The following is an 18,527-nucleotide window of genomic DNA, read 5'->3' on the forward strand; positions in this document are numbered from 1 at the left end:
GTCAATCCTTTTACCGTCAAACTGTTACCAATGTTATTTCATCACATTGCCCAATTTATCTGTAACAGAGTAGACAAACAATGCTATAAATAAATAAAGAAAAAGATAGTAACTTGTGTTCGGCAAGCAACAAATAATTAAAATTTAATGTTTTCAATAAGATACTGGAAAGATTTTATGTTACTGAAATAAAAATTGTCTAAACTTTTTGAAATGCAAAATGTATCTCCAATAATAGAATCACTGATAGGCTGAGGTACAAACGTTTTTATAAAGAGAGATCTCATATTTATTGAATAATATATTGTAAACAAGAAACTTATAAATAGATGGCCATTTCAGAATTGCTGCATATAAAATTGCATAACAGTTGTGGATATGCTTAGTTGCTCGCAATAGGGAGTACAAACAAACAGGCCTATTGTTGAGCATAAGCAGAGAAACAGTAAGGCTGTGAAAATAATTTAGATATTCAGGGACTGAGAACCCACCAGAAGAGAAGAGCACACACGGAGGAAGATCACTATCACCAAGAGCATCAAAGAAATCCAATTAACACACCATGAAAAGAATAAAGCTTGCACAAATCTACTTCTACTCTAACAAGGCAACTTGCAAAGCACATTTTGAAAATCCTCAAACCACTGCACACAATATTTCGCCACAAAAAGCTTTTAACTTTTTGAAACAATTTTTTCCCCCAAATAATGTATTATTATGTGAGTCTCACCTGAAACCGTTACCCTCATCGTTGCCTCAAGTGGCCTGTTGTTATCTAAGTCCTTGCTCAGCTTTAACTCCCCTGTGTCTTGATTGAGAATCAGCATGCTGAGTTCATTTCCCTCAACAAATGTGTAGAGGAGCTTGTCAGACACATCTGGATCACGAGCAGGCACCTTCCCGATAACTCCTGTGGGAAAGCTGCTGGATTTATTGGTAATGTAGTTGTTAAAAATAATCTCAAAATCCTGTAGAACGGGGTCATTGTCATTGACATCTACTAGGAGGACATGTACAGTGGCCCGACTGACAAGTGGTGCGGAAGTGGCCTGGACCACTATTATGTACTCCATCTTGGTCTCGTAGTCTAGGTCAGTAAGGGCAATAAGATCTCCGCTGAAGATGTCAAGCTGGAAGACCTCAGGAATATTGCCCTCAACAATCTGGTACAGGATCTGGGCATTGGTACCTTCATCTGGATCTGTGGCACTTACACGGGCAAGAGTGGACCCTACGGCACTGTTTTCCTCTATGTATATATACAATTCGTCCTTCTCAAACACAGGGGCATTGTCGTTTATGTCCAACACGGATACATGAATGTCTACGGCTGCTTTGAGAGGGGGCACTCCTTTGTCCACTGCAAACGCCTTGAGGTTATATACTGCAACATTTTCCCTGTCAAGCCTGCGGGCTGTTCTGATAATCCCAGAGTAAGGCTCAATAAAAAAGTCCCCCTCACCATCATCCCCTCCCTGGAAGGTGTAGCTCAGTCGACCGTTAGAACCTGAGTCTCTGTCTGAAGCGGATACCTGGAGTACGCTAGTGTATACCGGTGCATCCTCGAACACTGTTCCCTGGTATATGTCCCGGAGGAAATGGGGTGCATTGTCATTGGCATCAAGAATGATAATTTCTACATATGTGGTGTCTGATTTTTGGGGAATGCCGTTGTCACGGGCAATGATGGCAAGCGTGTAGGAGGCCTGATCTTCGTAGTCAATCTCAATCTGAGTCGTGATGGCACCAGTGTCAGGATCAATCTTGAACTGTGGCACATTGTCCTCCATTACATAAGTGATACGGGAATTTTCACCAGTGTCCTCATCGGTGGCACTAATGACCACAACAGTTGAGCCTACGGGCCGGTCCTCGCTCACTAAAACCTGGTAGTTAGCACTTTGAAATACTGGCCGATGGGTGTTTGCATCAGTCACATTAATGAAGACTTGAGCTGTGTCATGGCGAGTACCATCTGAGGCAGTGATTGTTAGGAGATACTGCCTTTCTTGCTTATAGTCCAGAGGTAGTGCTAAAGTAATAAGTCCCCCTCCACTCTGGCTGGTGATGGCGAACCTGTTCCGTGTGTTCCCACTAGATATTTGGTATGTTACCGCACTGTTTACATCCCTGTCTACAGCTGTGACGGAAATCATACTGGTGCCCACAGCTGCATCCTCATTGACCTTTAGGTTATACATGTGCTGTGTGAAGGTGGGGACATTGTCATTTACATCGAGTATAGTGACACTTACACTAGCTGAAGATGACATTGTAGGAACCCCGCAGTCTCTGGCCTCAACACCAAAACTGTAAAACTCTGTAGTTTCCCTGTCCAGCTCGAAACGAACCGTAATCCATCCAGTGTTGTTATTGATAGTGAAAGGAAAACCAGGTGATGTGTCAGTAAGCTTGTATTCCAAATGAGCATTGTCACCTGAATCAGCATCGATAGCTTGAATGTGTATCACTGAGTAACCAACAGGAACATTTTCTAACACAGAGGCCTGAAAGGGTGTGCTGACAAACATGGGGGCATTATCATTAATATCCACCACTTGGATTACAACCATACCTGTGCCATTAATAAGAGGTGGCCGCCCTCCATCTCGTGCTTTCACTCGCAGTGTGTACTCTCTTATCATCTCATAATCTAGAGGGCTGATAACATCAATGACACCTGTAGGAGAGTGTATGTAAAACTGTCCCTTTATATTACCATTTACGATGCTGTAATGCACTTTCGCATTATTTCCGGCATCTTTATCTGTAGCCTTCACCACAGCTACTTGTGAATTCACGGCTATGTTTTCAGGAATTTGAACTACATATATCTTCTCACTAAACTGAGGGTAGTTATCATTCTCATCCTCTACAAAGATGTGCACTGTGGCTGTTGCTGTACGTGGACCCGGCTCTCTTCCCTGGTCATTGGCTTCCACGATAATCCTGTACTGAGATTTGACTTCTCTGTCTGGTCTGACTCTGGTTTTGACCAAACCATTCCTTGGATCAATTTCAAAGCAAGTGTTCACCTCATCATTATTCACAATCTTATAAATCATATTGGCATTAGAAGGGGCATCTCCATCTGTAGCCCTAATAGTCATCACTTCAAAGCCTACTTCTACATTTTCTCGAATACTAACCCTATATTCATTCTGTTCAAACACTGGCGCGTGGTCGTTAGTGTCGCTGACTGTGATTGTGAGGTACGCGATAGCTGATCTTTTAGGGCTTCCCCTATCCGTAGCAGTAACTTTGAACACATGAGTGTCTTTAACTTCCCTGTCTAAAGGTTGTAGAGTAGTTATACCGCCAGTTTCAGGGTTTATTTGAAATAAATGGTTAGATCTGCTGTCAAAAAAAGCTTCCATATCGTATTCGACAACACCAGCGTCTCCGTCATCGGCGTCGAAGGCTTTGAGAGTAATGACGCGCGTTCCCGAGGGCTCGTTCTCGGGCACTGATACCTGGTAGTTTGGCAGTTGGAACTGAGGAGCAGAGTTCACGTTTCTTTTTTGACGTTTAGCCCACGGATCTAATTCACCTTCAGTGTGTTTTCTGCTTAAATGTATTTTAACATTGACAAATAAAGAGCTATTCAGTGAGTTAGGCATTAAACAAAGCAAACTCGCTTCATCTCGCTGAAAAGGTAAACAGAGGTTCGCACTCGTGAGGGAAACAACATGCCGCTGGTCTTTCTCCACGCAACTACCACGAAACATTAGAGAATTGCGCATGGACACAGGTAAACGTTCGTAAATGTTTATGGGTAAGGAATCCAAAGATAAACATGTCTCATACCCAGTCAAGAGATACACATATGCATCTGGGTTATGATGTTTCCTTTTGTATTTGTTGAAGCAGTTCTGCCCATGAACGAATGTATTGAAATGAAGCAGTATGAAGTTTTCAGAAAGCAGAGATTGAATCCGCAAATACAGTGGCACGGGATTTCTCGGTAAACGAGTGCAGTCAACTTTGCGCGCGAGTGATACCAGCCCATCACTTCTGATCTTAAGAAAGTGCCGTAAAGACTTATCTGTGAGACTCCTGTCGATTATGTACGTCCATTCAGGTCCGATTGATACATTTGCCAGTGTTGCACCAGGCTGGAGGGCTTCCGATAGATGTAAATCCAAGCATCCAAACGGTGGGAGATGAATAAGTAATCCAAAGCACATCCATATCACTGGTAATTCCATGGCTCACGCGCATCTCATTGAGAGAATTAGTCCAAAGGATCCAGAACGTTTGCAGTCTGCAAAATTCCAACCATTCCTGTAACGTGAAAGTGCACATTGGGTCAAGGCATGATTCTGAGCGCAGAGCAGCCGGGACCAGAGAGCTGCACTGATAAGTTTTAATGAGTAAGCCGGCTCTTCTCCCTCCCCTCCCACAACAATTTGCATGGACCTGCTCGTGCATTGTGTTTTTGAAATATCCAATGAGCTCAGCCGAGCACTCTCCTTTCGTGGCAATTAAAGAACAAAGTTTTAAACTTAAATGTAAACTATTAAAACATTTAATCAATCCAAATTTTCACGTTATTTTTTCCCTGCTGTAAAGGATAATGTGTAGACTATGATAAAGGATGATGTATTTCTAAATACTGATACACAAGAATAAAGTTAAAAATAGATTTTAAAAAATAAAACTATTTCTTTTTATGATTTTTTTCTGGTTTCAAAATCTAAGTTTTCATTATAATTCTGTATTTTTCAGAATTTGAAGTTTCATATATATATATATATATATATATATATATATATATATATATATATACACACTCACACACATACATACATAGTCAATTTTTTTTTTTACTGTTACACTCAGGCCTGGGTTGTTCTTAAATTTCCATAATCTATTTAAACACTTTTAGCTGTAGGCCTTAGTTTGTTCATTCTATGCACCGTTTTTTCCTCATACATTATTACATAAATTAAACATCTCAGCCATAAATAAACCCCAATAACATATTTTTACTCAAATAATTAAAATATGATTTCTTGAAAAAGAAAGTGCTGAAATATCTTTTGTTTTTCTCAAGGAAACAGATTTCATGGTCCACTCTTCTTTCTCAATTAACAATATCAAACTGCATGAAATAGAACTTAGTTTGCATTAACATCCAAAGAAAATAAAACATTGTTTCCTATGATAGTATTGTATGGCAGATCTTCGTTGAGTATGCCCCCTTGTGGAAACAAGTTATTTAGTACAGCTTCTGGTTTGAATAATGCAGCCACAAAAAGTATTTGCCACACCAATTATTGTAAAGAAAAATATACACGCACTTTACGTAAACATTGCACAAAAGCATTTCATGTCTTAAAAAACAAAATCAATGAATTAATCATTCGTTAGTGGAAGATTTCCACACCTGCAGTTGGAACATGTGGTTACTCTTGAGAAACTTTATGCTAAATAACTTGGGGACAAGGTAGGTAAAAGTAATTGGGGTAACTTGCTAAATAAAATTAATTCTGAGAAAAATATTGAGGCCCATTCACACCAAGAATGATAACACTAACTATATTAGAATCCAAATTAATGCCTGATAATGTTCTGTTAATTAAGCTGGGGCAACAGCCTTAGTCCTAATGGGTTGTTATCATAGCTATCAAAATCCAGTGTTCCGCACTTTGCGGACGTGAGTTTTTGTTGTAGATGTCTGTCTTTAAAAAAAAAAAAAAAAAAAAAAGTTGTGTATTGTGCTAATTAATTGAGATTTCTTACAGCTCTTACAGGTTTTTGGCCTTGTCTGTTCCGTTGCTTCTATTACTCTCCCCTTTTTTGTAAGTCGCTTTGGATAAAAGCGTCTGCTAAATGATTAAATGTAAATGTAAATGTAAAATTATAAGCACCTGCTGTGGATGGATTCTGATTTGCTGTCATTGGTTTCCTCACTCATCAGTTGAATTTTTTTTTGCTGAAAATGATTACAACAATTTCATTCCTCTGTTGGGCTTCTCTATTTTCATAGAATTAGAACAGTTAAAGGGTTAGTTCATCCACCTCCGTTCATCTTCGGAACACAGTTGAAGATATTTTTTTATTTAGTCCGAGAGCATATCTAAGTGTATGCACACTATACTGTCCATGTCCAGAAAGGGAATAAAAACATCATCAAAGTAGTCCATATGTGACATCAGTTAGTTGATTAGAGTCTCTTGAAGCATTCAAAATACATTTTGGTCCAAAAATAACAAAAACTATGACATTATTCAGCATTGTCTTCTCTTCCTTGTTTGTGTTCAGTCCTCAAATAAAGATTCAAACGGTTGTGTATCAGTGAATTGATCAATGATTTGGATCGCGTGCCAAACTGCTGAAATCACGTGACACTGGCGATCTGAATCATTGATCAATTGATTGAAGACAATGCTGAAAAGTCGTAGTTTTTGTTATTTTTGGACCAAAATGTATTTTCGATGCTTCAAGAGATTCTAATTAACCAACTGATGTCACATATGGACTACTGTGATGATGTTTTTATTCCCTTTCTGGACATGGACAGTATAGTGTGCCTACACTTGGATACGCTCTCAGACTAAAAATAAAATATCTTAAAATGTGTTCTGAAGATGAACGGAGGCCTTACGGGTGTGGAACGACATTAGGGTGAGTCATTAATGACATCAATTTAATTTTTGGGTGAACTAACCCTTTAAAACAGACTTTAGTTTGAATTAAAAAAAATAGACTTTCACAAATGTGATTTTTTTCTCTCTCTCTCTCTCACAGTGTAACTGTTAGTATGTTCGCTAAACACACACAAACAATATATTTCTTTACATTCTGCTGATTTTTTTTAATAAATACTGACTTACACATCCAAATAATAATTGTAAAAAGAGTGGTTCACCAACAATTCTGTCAAAATATTTTTCAAATATCTTATTTTGTGTTCTACACAAGAAAGTCAGCCACACAGGTTCGGAATGACATGAGGGTGTATCCCTCTAACTAGCTTCAATCTTTGTGCCCAGAAGTGATGAAATTCAAACTAAAAATCTGTATAAAATTCATGTGTTCAAGTTTAATTTATTGCAGTTGCTGGGTAAAACATTATGTAAACGTTTCAAACAAAACTGTAAAATTCTTCCAACCAAAAACATCTTTATAATTCCACAGAACCACCCTGACTGAGGAACATTAGTACAAAAATTGCCAGCAATGGGGATGATTATATCAGAAAACAAACAGCCCACACAGCTTAGTCAACCGTGTCAAGTTGGAAATTATGCTGTCTATGCTCAAACTGTCTGATAGAGCCAACATAGGCAGAGTGCTACTGGTAATACGGTCTATATCGTGACTGGTCAGGGTGGTGAGGCCCTGGCATCTGTCCCTGTGGTGGTGGCCCCTGCATACGAGGCGGATGGGGTCCTCGTGGATTGGGCCACATCCCCGGGCTCATGCCACCTGGTTGGGTAAAAGGAGGGCTAAGAGTGCCTTGGTCCTGTGGCATTGAGTTTGGGTTGTAGTGGTGTGGAGGGGGGGCACTGACTGGGGGAATCAGACCTGGTGGAGGGTGATTCATGTAGGGGGGCATCTGGCTGATGATGTGTCCAGGTGGAGGGGGTGTTGACATGGGAGGTGCCTGGTTGTAAACCATGTGAGGTGTGGCTGAGCCTTGTGGCGGGTGTTGCATGGGGATGCTGAGAGTGGGGGGTGGGGGCGGCGGAGGCCTGTAATGTGTCTGTTGTGGTGGAGGCATTATGTGATGCGGGTGCGACACCACTGATTGGCTGGAGTAATCACCAGGAAGATGGTGTGGAGGCAGGCCGGGAGGTGTCTGTGGGTGGGTGTCACGGGGAGAGGGGCCCAAGCTCCCCGAATCATCTTGAATGGGCACTGTGATGAGGTTGCTATGCTTCCGTGTGGTCACTGTGGCAATCCGGAAGGTCTCCGGGGGGAGGGCCCGTGGGGAAGGCCCCGGATCGGAGGGCGAGGATGGAGGTGGATGGCTGTAGGTATCGTGGCCTTGCAGTGGGGAAGGAATGAGAGGGTGTGATTTAGACAGGTGGGGAGGTGGTGGCAACCGGAAGCGGTCTGGTGGGTCGGAGGCCAGCGTCGGGTGTGGTGGATCCGGGCGAGAGCTTCCGGCCTTGCTGGCCCTTACGTGGCGATGGTTGACGTGGGCCTGCAGGTCTCGCTGTGAGAGGTAGGTGCGTTTGCAGCCTTGCACAATGTTGCACATGAAGAGGGAGCCGCGCTGGCACTGCTCGATGCGCTGGACAGCGTCTGTGCAGCTGTAGAGGGACAAACTGAACTTAGGATTTAGTAAGGGAAGTGGACTCGGATACACAAACTATTACTCTTCCATTTATATCTGAGGACATTTATATCAAGAACAAAAAAAGGTTCTGCTATTTACATTGCCCTCTAAAAGTCTAGGAACACACTAGACAAAATTTTGGACAATATCGACATAAATCCTTATTATTTATTACTATAATTATCAGAAGACACTACTTCTTTTTTGATTTTATAATAATGGCAGAATATACAGGTTCTAGTCAGATTACCGGACTAAATTTGGCCCAGGTTTTTGTTTTGTTTTTTAAATTATTGGGTCAGCACATAGTCAAAACAAAATTTATTCAGACACCTTCAACATTTTCTCACATTATCACATTTTATTTGCTATTGTTCAAAAAATGGTAATAAAATATGAAAAGAACTGCGAACTGTCAGAACAAAAACCCTTTTCAGGCCCCCAAAACGCTGTTGTTGTGTAAATGAATGGACAAAACGAATAAAAAGGTTCCTGTTTTTAGTTGAAAATTTGTTGTAAACAGTCTAATATTATCAACTAACACTGGAAATGTTATGATTTATGATATATGCGACCCTGGACCATAAAACCATTCAAACGGGTCATTTTTTTAAAATTGAAAATTATACAGCATTTGTTAGAATATAATATTTGCCCAATATACAACTATTTGAACATCTGAAATTTGAGGATGCAAAAAATATTGAGAAAATCACCATTAAAGTTAGCAAGATGAAGTCCTTAGCAAGGCATTATTACTAATAATAAGAAATACTTTATATATTTATGGTAGGAAATTTACAGAATATTCCTGGACCATGATCTTTACTTAAGGGTTACTTCAGCGATTAGCATATGGCTTTGTATCAGTAGAAACCCTGGAGAATATTCAAATTATTGTGCTTTCCCCCCTCATATCTCCCTGAGACGAGAGATTTATGCATTTTATTTCTGGAAAAATTCCTCCTATGATGCAAAATGACGATTTTTGCATCATAGGAGGAATGTTTGGCCAAAGGCTAAAGACTACAGCCAGCAGAGGGAGCCATTTCCGCATGTTTTGAATCCGGCATTGGGGGATGGGAGATTTCACTCAGCTTGCAGGGAGAGCTCAGCTTGCAGACAGGATCATTTAAACGGAGCTATGGTGAGCAATGTAAGTCTTTTAACTTCTCAAATTCATTTCTATGAAAGTTAAGCTTGCAAAGGCATGAACTGAAACGCGCCAGACTGAACTCGCGTTGTGAATGTATGCCGCGAGTGTAGTCGCAATTACCTCAGCTCTCATCACTCCTGCAGTCAGTGCTCAGTGCTGTGATACTCGCGCGGTGACTCACTCATTATATTGAACAGACACGTTCAGTTTTTAATTGTAGTGTCTTCTCTAACTCCGTCACAGTAATGAAGTTGGTGGTGTTGGGAATGGCCTCACAGGGCAGCGAAGCATTCTGGGAATTGTAGTCTTTCATCCCCATGGGACAAAAATACATTTTCTGCATTTTCTCAGTCTAGAAGACACCAAATTCAAAAATAATTTCACATTTCTACTGCATTGATGACCCAGTTTAAATACAGATTCATCTTCCCAGCGCTGAAGTACCCCTTTAGTATACTAATGATTTTTGGCATAGGCTACATTTTTTTTAAATAATTTTTACCCATTACAATGTATTGTTGCTATTGCCACAAATGTAGCCTACAGCCTACATGTGCAACTTATGACTGTTTTTGTGGTCAAGGGTCACATATTAATAATATAAATTACGGTATATATGACTGTACAATCTCTAATGAAAACTATTCTGATAAAGAAGTCCGATTTTCCCATTTTTCTTTGCCATTTCCATTGCCACAGTGAACATCGGTCCACTCTAGAAATAGATACTCTTTATAGCTCCCACAACAACACTGGATTTTTAAGACAAGCATGTGCATCTGAACCACATAAAGTCAGCTGACATTCCTATTCTTAGGCCTACAGACGTTACCAAGGAAACAGAACATGCTAAATTTTCCTGATTTGCTTGCACCCTACAGGCAACATTTAGAGGAACACTATTGCCAAACTTTATATACCATGGATGGACATGGTCTGTTTTTAAAAGCATCACTTGAACCTCAAACAAACCTCAGACAAGATACAATCCACCTAAAAAAATGAGTATGAGAAACTCACCCCGGGCACATCTTGTCGCATTTCTTCTCATAGTGAACTGCACAATCATAGCAGAAAACATGCTTGCAGGGAATCTGGAAGAAAGAAAAATGTTTCAAAGCAAGATATCCAGTAGTAAAAAAGTGTGTTTTAGGGACTTTCTTACCATTCGTCCATAGAGCTTTATGGGCAGGCCACACTTGTCACAGAAATGAACTGGAGTGTCGTCTTTTACTCCTACTAAGTTGAGCTGAGGAAATAAGCACACCATTCAGTATTTACTTCAATTCCAAATTATTGTTACAAAAATATTAATTTAAAAAATGTATGTAAAAAAAAAAAAATTAACCTTATAATCCCAGAAGATCGGTTGAGGAAATCTGCGCTGGTTTCCATAAGCATCTCCAGATTTACACTCAAATCTTTCCTCTTGGTTATAGCTGAAAGACTCTGAAGATCACAATAGACCAATATTTTAATGTTATAATTCATTGGCAAATGACCATTATTATGCATAAACAAATTTAAAACAAAACCTGAAATAAAAAAAATGATAGTAAATGCTTCAATTGAATTAAGGAATCACAACGTAATAATGTATTCATTTTATTTTATTAAATAACAAATGTTTTAAAAAGTAACTTTGTGAGCATTAGACATCAATGTAAATATACCAGATATTTAAAATACTGTCTTAACAGACATATAATTGTATCCCTTGTGTGCTGACAGTCGGTCCTAAAGATCAGATACGAATCAGATTTATGTGTAGTGTGAACAATGTAATAACACACTCTTTTGAAACTGTACAGCATCCACTAAGTAAGACCAACCTTCTTCGCTTTTTGAGGGCAGTCTGGTGGTTGGACGCTGAGGGCGGGTGGACGGCTTTCCTCTTAACGTCTGTTTAGACAGTAACTTAATTGGGATCTGTCTGCGAACATCAAGACCTCCAAGGGATCCCGAACCATCAGTTCCTTGAAGGTCATTATCTGTGGAAACATAATGTTACAAGGCATCATTAATAAGAAACACACTAGCAACCACAATACTAAAACTGATACATTATTATTATTAGTAGTAGTAGTATTACATTAATCACAAAATATTAACATAAGAAATTAACACTTCTTAAAAGGAGGAAATGGACAAATTTACACAAGCAGACAGATATTAGCATAATGTATTTTTTAAAATAAAGGAATAGAGACCTGTGCTGTAAACTTAGTATCTCTAGTAGTGGCAATGACTTCAAAACTTACATCTTTACATAGTAACTAATCAGTATAACTGTGTTTAAAAAGATATTTGGAAGTCCAGTGTTGATGTCTCCTGTGTTTATTTGAATCTGGCACTTGCTGGACCCGCGCGCAGCACTAGTTGGTCATGTCAGCGGCTAGCTGGATACATCCATTAATGCCTTACTGCCCATACACAGCACCGTATAAAAAGCACCATGCCTCGCTGCTTTACTGGCACGTGACTACCTTTCACTCGAAAGCATTTGGGGTATTTAAAAGGTGAAGCTGCAGTAAAATGCTTCGTTACATTAGCTTGTAGCTTACCATTTTGGTCCATGACTTGACGCTGTTCATACTGCGAATCTGCGATGAGGTGATGGGAGTGGCTTGGTGTGGTTTGGAGTTCAACAATGCGCTCAATTTACGCATATGATATTTTGCTTCTTGTTTTCTCTCTCGTTAAATGCTGATATTTATTCAGTTGCGTTTACCTACTTTCAAAGCAGGGAAAAGAAATTTGTCCCCAGAAAATTGCAGAGAATAAAAAGTCTGCTGAACATTCCGTTTAATTTCCAAATGTTCCTCTTCTTGATGGCCGTAGGCTTTATATTTCCAGCATTATATTTGCTTTGTATCTTATAGTGAGATTTTCTCACTGGTCCTCTTTATTTTGCTTACTGGTTTTGTAAGGCAGTATTCTTAACCCAGGACGTAGGCTGCTTACATCCATTTATTGTGAAAGTTGTTTTTACAAATAATTTTTAATTGAAAATGTTAGGCCTATACAAATATTCTTTTCAGGTTTATACATCCAACATTAAGTAAAGCCCAATAAGTTTGGAAACAATATGTTGTATTTATAATTTATAGTAAAAAATATAATTTATCTTACAGTTTAAAGGTTTTTTTTTTCATAAATAAAATGTATAGATGGATTTTAGGAAGGGGGTCTACAGGGTTCATCATATTTGGTTTCTTAGAATCATAAAGTTTGAAAACCTCTGACCTAAGCAATCAGCAAAAGTAGTGTTACAAGCAATAACACCCAGAATTGAACACAACAGTAATGTTTTATATAGGATACAGACAAACAAAAACACTGTAACATAAATAAACCATGAAAACCATAATATAAATTGTTAATTACAATTATTCAATTTACAATTATATTTATAAAATACATTTTACCCTAAAGCCCAACACAATACAACCTATCATACTATATTATATTGTATTGCAATATAAAATCCAGGATAAACTGTTAAAAAAATGACACTATAGTTATGATAGAAACTGCATATGTCCAAAAAAGTGGACAACAAATAACATCAGATGTGGCTCAGCTTGCTGCATTGTTGAAGACAAGTAAAGCTTCTGATGCTTGGTTAAAAAATGACCGGCAACAGTTCTTTTAGTGGAACAAATTGTGCTGCAGAAAAGAATAGTATTATTCTATTACTCTTGGTATGCAACCTTCTATCTCAATCATTTCTGGCCAGTTTTCGTATTTATTAGTTCCTTTGTCATTCTTCATGTGCTGAAAAAGAGAAAATAGAGAGACATACATTTATTAAGTTTTTTCATTGGACAAACGTAAGCACGTGAATTTGGGAATGCCATTACCTGCTCAAAATATACTTGGGTCATGGTTTTCTTCCCTCCCACAAAGAGCCAGTTATCTCTGAATTTGATTTTGGAAATATATGAACTGCCAAGCTCTGCAATTAGTGCCCTTGCTTCATCATTAAGTCTATAATAAAGAATCATACAAATCATGACACAATAAGAAAACACTGTCATAAATTGCATGCATAAGTGTGCATGCGGTATATGATGAAACTAGAGAAAGAAACTCTACTTTGTGGCTGGATCATCAAAAGTTGCTATCAACACAAGCGAACCATCCTCGATTGACTTTAGAAACTCGATCAAATCCTCAACCGCTGTCAACAACAAAAGATTTATTTATTACATACACGTGAACTGAGAATGCAAATATGTTTTTATAATGCAGAAATACTGAACAACATGGTGCAGGGATGTCAAGATATAACATACATCCGGTCCACATATTGAAGCTGCCAGTCTTGATGTGTTCACCAGTTTTTTCTGAATTTTTAATAAATAAGAAAGAATATATATTGCTAAAAAAGTATTGCTAAAATATTTTTATGAAATTTTATAAAATATTATATATATATATATATATATATATATATATATATATATATATATATATATATATATATATATATATATTAAAGGGCACATCAAACTTACCATTGATTACAGCAATATTAATTCCTAGCCAATTACCACGTGTGTCTTTCTTTATTATCCTAAAACAAAATGGCAGAACTTGTTTAAATTCTGTAACACTTATGGTGTTCGCTTAAATATTCAGTAAAATTATAGATCATAAACTTGACAACTGCAAAGCCTTACATTTTCCCATCAAAGCATATTTGTGGCCCAACACTGTTTGTTGCACCACTGTGAATCTTAAAGGCAAAATCTTTTCCAGGACATGGTTCTGGCAGGCCACATTTGCTTTTAGGACCTGATAAAACATAAAGAAATAGATAGCCTTTGTAAATGTGTGCCTTTCAACTTTTTTTTGGTACAATGTACCAGACTAGATTGTTTTTTTGATTGCTTACCATCATCTTTGTGATCAGGTTTCAACTGGACAGAAAGTGCTTCCTCCACTGACCAATCAGGTTGAGAGAAAAATATAAAACACACACACACAGTTGGAAGAAAATGTGAACCACTTGCAGAAAAAAAAAGAAAGAAAAAAAAGAAGAAAAAAAATGCTTTCACATATGCTGCGTTTGCAGTCCGCAACTGATCCTGTTGCATACCACAAACACAGCATTTATTTATTTATATATATATATATATATTTTTTTTTTTTAAATGCACACGCACTGCAGACGGAGTATGTGTGAAACCGGCGTTAGTGCTGTGAGACTCACGGCTGTTTCACACATAGGCCTACTCCGTCTGAAGTTTTTTCAGTACCCATGTAACGGATTACAGCTTTCACACTGCACGCGGATGCTGTCCGTCAGTCCGTTCCAGGAGCGTTGCGTCTGCAGCAGTGCACGGATCGTTTTCGTACCGAGTCTATTTTTTGCTGTGCACCCTAGAGGCAGCAAATTTAATCTGCCCGCAAGTGTCGTCTAGGAACTCTCAATACCCTTCTGAGCTGTATTCCTCTCAATCTGGACGGGCCAATCCCGCCCCTCGGATTGAGCCCTGTCTATGGTGAGATTCCAGACCAAACATCTTAATGTGTGTCTGGCTTGTCAGGCTACCATAGTGCTGCACTGCTGCATTAAAGTGATAGAACATTGTTCGCATTAAAATAAACATGTACTGACGCGAAAATCTAGTAATTTCACCACTGATGCATATCATTTAAAATATACTCGTTTCAAAGTCAACACATGGCTTTTTTCTCAAGTAAAGCAACAAAACGACACCTCATTTAGGTTAAAAAAAGTGCCATAATGGATAGCACTTGTTCTTTATCAGGATTTCTTTTAAAAGGGCTTGAAAACTAAAGAAAAGACGAGAGTCGGCTGTTTTTGAATAGCCTTTGTAAGTTTCTAATTTAAAATGTTTATGATTTTAGGCTTTAACTTGTGTTTAAATGTTTTGCCACTTGTGTGAGCTAAATCTAAAGTATATAAATATGAATAAATGAATTGAATAAATGTCGTATAAATGTAGTAGCTACGTTAACCTGACTTCTATGAAAGAGTAAACAAAGAGAATTGCAATTCTGACTAGCCATGTTCAGTAAAAACTTTTGGATTTTAAATAAAAAATAATGAATAAATGCTGTGTTTGTGGTATGCAACAGCGGATCAGTTGCGGACTGCAAACGCAGCATATGTGAAAGCACAACAGGGCGTGCGGATCCTGCAACGCAACACGCACTGCAGACGGAGTAGGCTATGTGTGAAACGGGCGTCACGCAACAACTCGATCGTTATATTGAACAGACACGTTCAGTATATAATTATACTTTCAAAAATACATTTTCTGTCTTTTCTCAGTCTAGAAGGTACCAAATTCAAAAATAATTTCACATTTCTACTACATTAATGACCCAGTTTAAATACAGATTTATATTTCCAGTGCTGAAGTAGGCCTACCCTGTCCTGAATAAGACATTTTACATAAAAGATTTTTACATTTTGTTTACATTAGTTCACAAGTTTACAATAGTTACATTTAGTTTACATTAGTTTACATAAGTTCACAAGACAAAAATACATGAATTTATTAAAACGACCACATTTAAAAGTTTATGAACCATTGAATCTCAATATTGTGTGTCATTCCCTGGATGATCCACGGCTGTTTTTGTGTTTTGTGATGGTTGTTCTTGAGTCTCTTGTTTGTCCTGAGCAGTTAAACTGCCCAACATTCTTCAGAAAAATACTTCAGGTCCTGCAAATTCTTCAGTTTTTCAGCGTCTTTTGCATATTTGAACCCTTTCCAGCAGTGACTGTATGATTTTGAGATCCATCTTTTTCACACTGAGGACAACTGAGGGACTCAAACACAAGTATTAAAAAAAAGAAAGGGTGAAACATTCACTGCAGCTCCAGAAGGAAACACAACGCATTAAGAGGCCAGGGGTTAAAATGTTTAAATTCGAAGAATAAGGTAAATTGTACTTAATTTGTCTTTCAGGAAACATGTAAGTATCTTCTGTTACTTCCGAAGGGCAGTACTTAAGGCAAAAAATAAACAAAATAAAAAATGTTGGGACATTTTAATTATGTTCAAAAGTTTTCACCCCGGCCTCTTATAATGCCTCGTGTTTCTTTCTGGAGCATCAGTGAATGTTTCAACCTTTTTTTTTTTTTAAATATTGTTATATGTTAGAGTCCCTCAGTTGTCCTCAGTGTGAAATTGGATCTCAAAATCATACAGTCGCCAGTATTTTTTTTGAAGAACATTGGATAGTTTAATTGCTCAAGACAAACATGTTACTCAAGAACAACTGTCACAATACACAGAAACAGCCATGGATCTCATACAGGGAATGATACAGTATTGTGAATCAATGTTTCATAACCTTTTGAACCTTTTGAAACCTTTTAAAAGTGAAAAAAATGATTCACATTTGAATTAATTCAGCCTTTTTTTGTCTTGCGGACTTTATGTTAACATATTTTATGTAAAATATCTAATTCAGAACAGTACTAAATAAAAAATAACATGCATTTTATATGATCTCTCTTATTTAAGTAAAATTATTCACATTTGCACATATTCTGACAGGTTCACATACTTTTTCTCGCAACTGTATATATATATATATATATATCAGTAGAAATTTTATAAACATACATTGTATGTATGTATGTATGTATGTATGTATAAAATAAATTTTATAGAAGCTAAATTAATTTAGAAATTAAATGAATAAAGTAAAATATTCCTTATTTCAGTTACTCACCCACTAACTGTGATGCTGTTAATTCAGGATTCATCTCTAGGAGCTTGAGAACAAGGCTTACGGATATTATGAGGGCAGCCAGCATGAAAACATATTTACATTTTTCTGTGAAAATAAATTGTGATTAAAAATAATTATATTAATAGCCATCTTTGTAAGTAGATTTAATGTTTGCAGAGCATCCTTGCAAAAGAGGAACACAAGTTTCGATATGTATTAAGATCATTTTCAGATGGTAGCTGTTTTTTCATATTTTCTGGACCATGTTGATCATGTATGGTCATTAGCAATCTCGTAGATCTTGTAGACCACCTTGAACCAGTAACAAAACAACAGATAGCCTGTTTAAGCAGACATAACATGTTTTCATCGGCATGAACATGGGCATAATTCAACCTAATTTACATTTTGTTGGTTTTGATAGAAAAAAAATACTTTTTTATACATTGCTATAAAAAGTCAAGTAGGGCTGTGACATAAAAATAAAAAATAAATAAATAAAAAAACAGTTAAAGGCTGAGAATATAAAGCTTTTATAGTCTGCCAACTATGCAAACTACGGAAACATTTTCATTCACATTCACTTTTCAAATAGCTACTACCTTGGCATTGTTATAGAAGACAATATAACCAGGAAGGTAAACACTGCACTGAACGAGACATGTCTTCAAAAGCACAACTTACTTGTGTCTCTCTGTCTCCTGTGTACCATAAGGGGACCAACTAGAAATAAAAATGTCAACATAAACATGAACCATGAGAGAGAGAGAGAGAGAGAGAGAGAGAGAGAGAGAGAGAGAGAGAGAGAGAGAGAGAGAGAGAGAGAGAGAGAGAGAGAGAGAGAGAGAGAGAGGCAAAATCTACCTCTTCTAACGTATATCATGACTGAATGTTCCGCTCTCCTCACAGAAACTGTAGATCCACTTTAAGAATGTGTAAAAGGAAAAAAAATCTTGTTATTCAGCAGACCACATCGGCAATCTATCATTTGAAGAAGAAAAAAAATCAGAGCTGGAGTCCTTGCCACAGCGGATCTAATTGAATACGTTTGCTCTAGACTTTAGACTCGCTGACTAATGGCAGTGCAAAGGTATGAACTGCATCTAACCCATATTCTGTCCAACTTGAATAACTCGTTCTTTAGAATTCTGGTTAAAACGTGGCTTTTCCAGTTTGTCAACTTATATGTAAATTATGTTTGCTGTCGTTATGAATATTAAATAGAAAATCAAGACCTATTAAAAGGACCACAGAGAACTGCATGGCTATTATAGCTAGCCTACATAAAAGTACTAAAGCAATTTATCCAACTCACTTTGTAGAAATATTCCCTTTGTGAGTTCATGTTATATTTTCTGC

General features: G+C 37.6%; 3 protein-coding genes across 5 annotated transcripts in view; all 3 read right to left on the reverse strand.

Moving 5' to 3' along the window:
- The window catches only part of celsr1b (cadherin EGF LAG seven-pass G-type receptor 1b), a 53,490-nt gene extending 49,078 nt beyond the window's left edge, over positions 1-4,412 (reverse strand). Inside the window, exon 1 of the mRNA XM_067436328.1 lies at positions 731-4,412. Coding sequence (XP_067292429.1) covers positions 731-4,208 — 3,478 coding nt within the window. The 5' untranslated portion in view covers positions 4,209-4,412. The remainder of the gene's footprint in view (positions 1-730) is intronic.
- Positions 4,413-7,028: 2,616 nt separating this feature from the next.
- Positions 7,029-12,073, reverse strand: LOC137064530 (E3 ubiquitin-protein ligase Hakai). 2 transcript variants are annotated; one of them, XM_067435926.1, is made up of 6 exons: positions 12,011-12,073; positions 11,279-11,437; positions 10,795-10,895; positions 10,612-10,695; positions 10,467-10,540; positions 7,029-8,264 (listed from the first exon to the last, which is right to left on the reverse strand). In XM_067435926.1, exons 1-6 carry the CDS (start codon positions 12,021-12,023, stop codon positions 7,301-7,303), a joined length of 1,395 nt encoding a protein of 464 aa, XP_067292027.1. In that variant the 5' UTR covers positions 12,024-12,073; the 3' UTR covers positions 7,029-7,300. The 2 variants fall into 2 exon arrangements, with proteins under 2 accessions (XP_067292027.1, XP_067292026.1); XM_067435925.1 differs by having other exon boundaries at positions 7,029-8,279.
- Positions 12,074-12,881: 808 nt separating this feature from the next.
- Positions 12,882-18,226, reverse strand: zgc:101783 (uncharacterized protein LOC447883 homolog). 2 transcript variants are annotated; one of them, XM_067436485.1, is made up of 10 exons: positions 18,033-18,226; positions 17,853-17,891; positions 17,169-17,273; positions 14,347-14,394; positions 14,132-14,246; positions 13,967-14,025; positions 13,745-13,795; positions 13,545-13,629; positions 13,310-13,436; positions 12,882-13,223 (listed from the first exon to the last, which is right to left on the reverse strand). In XM_067436485.1, the coding sequence occupies exons 1-10, from the start codon at positions 18,049-18,051 to the stop codon at positions 13,134-13,136; spliced, it is 738 nt and encodes a 245-aa protein (XP_067292586.1). In that variant the 5' UTR covers positions 18,052-18,226; the 3' UTR covers positions 12,882-13,133. The 2 variants fall into 2 exon arrangements, with proteins under 2 accessions (XP_067292586.1, XP_067292587.1); XM_067436486.1 differs by lacking the exon at positions 17,853-17,891.
- Positions 18,227-18,527: the final 301 nt, after the last annotated feature.

Source organism: Pseudorasbora parva, chromosome 25 (genome assembly GCF_024679245.1).
Source record: "Pseudorasbora parva isolate DD20220531a chromosome 25, ASM2467924v1, whole genome shotgun sequence".
In the NCBI taxonomy this organism is placed as follows: Eukaryota; Metazoa; Chordata; class Actinopteri; order Cypriniformes; family Gobionidae; genus Pseudorasbora; species Pseudorasbora parva.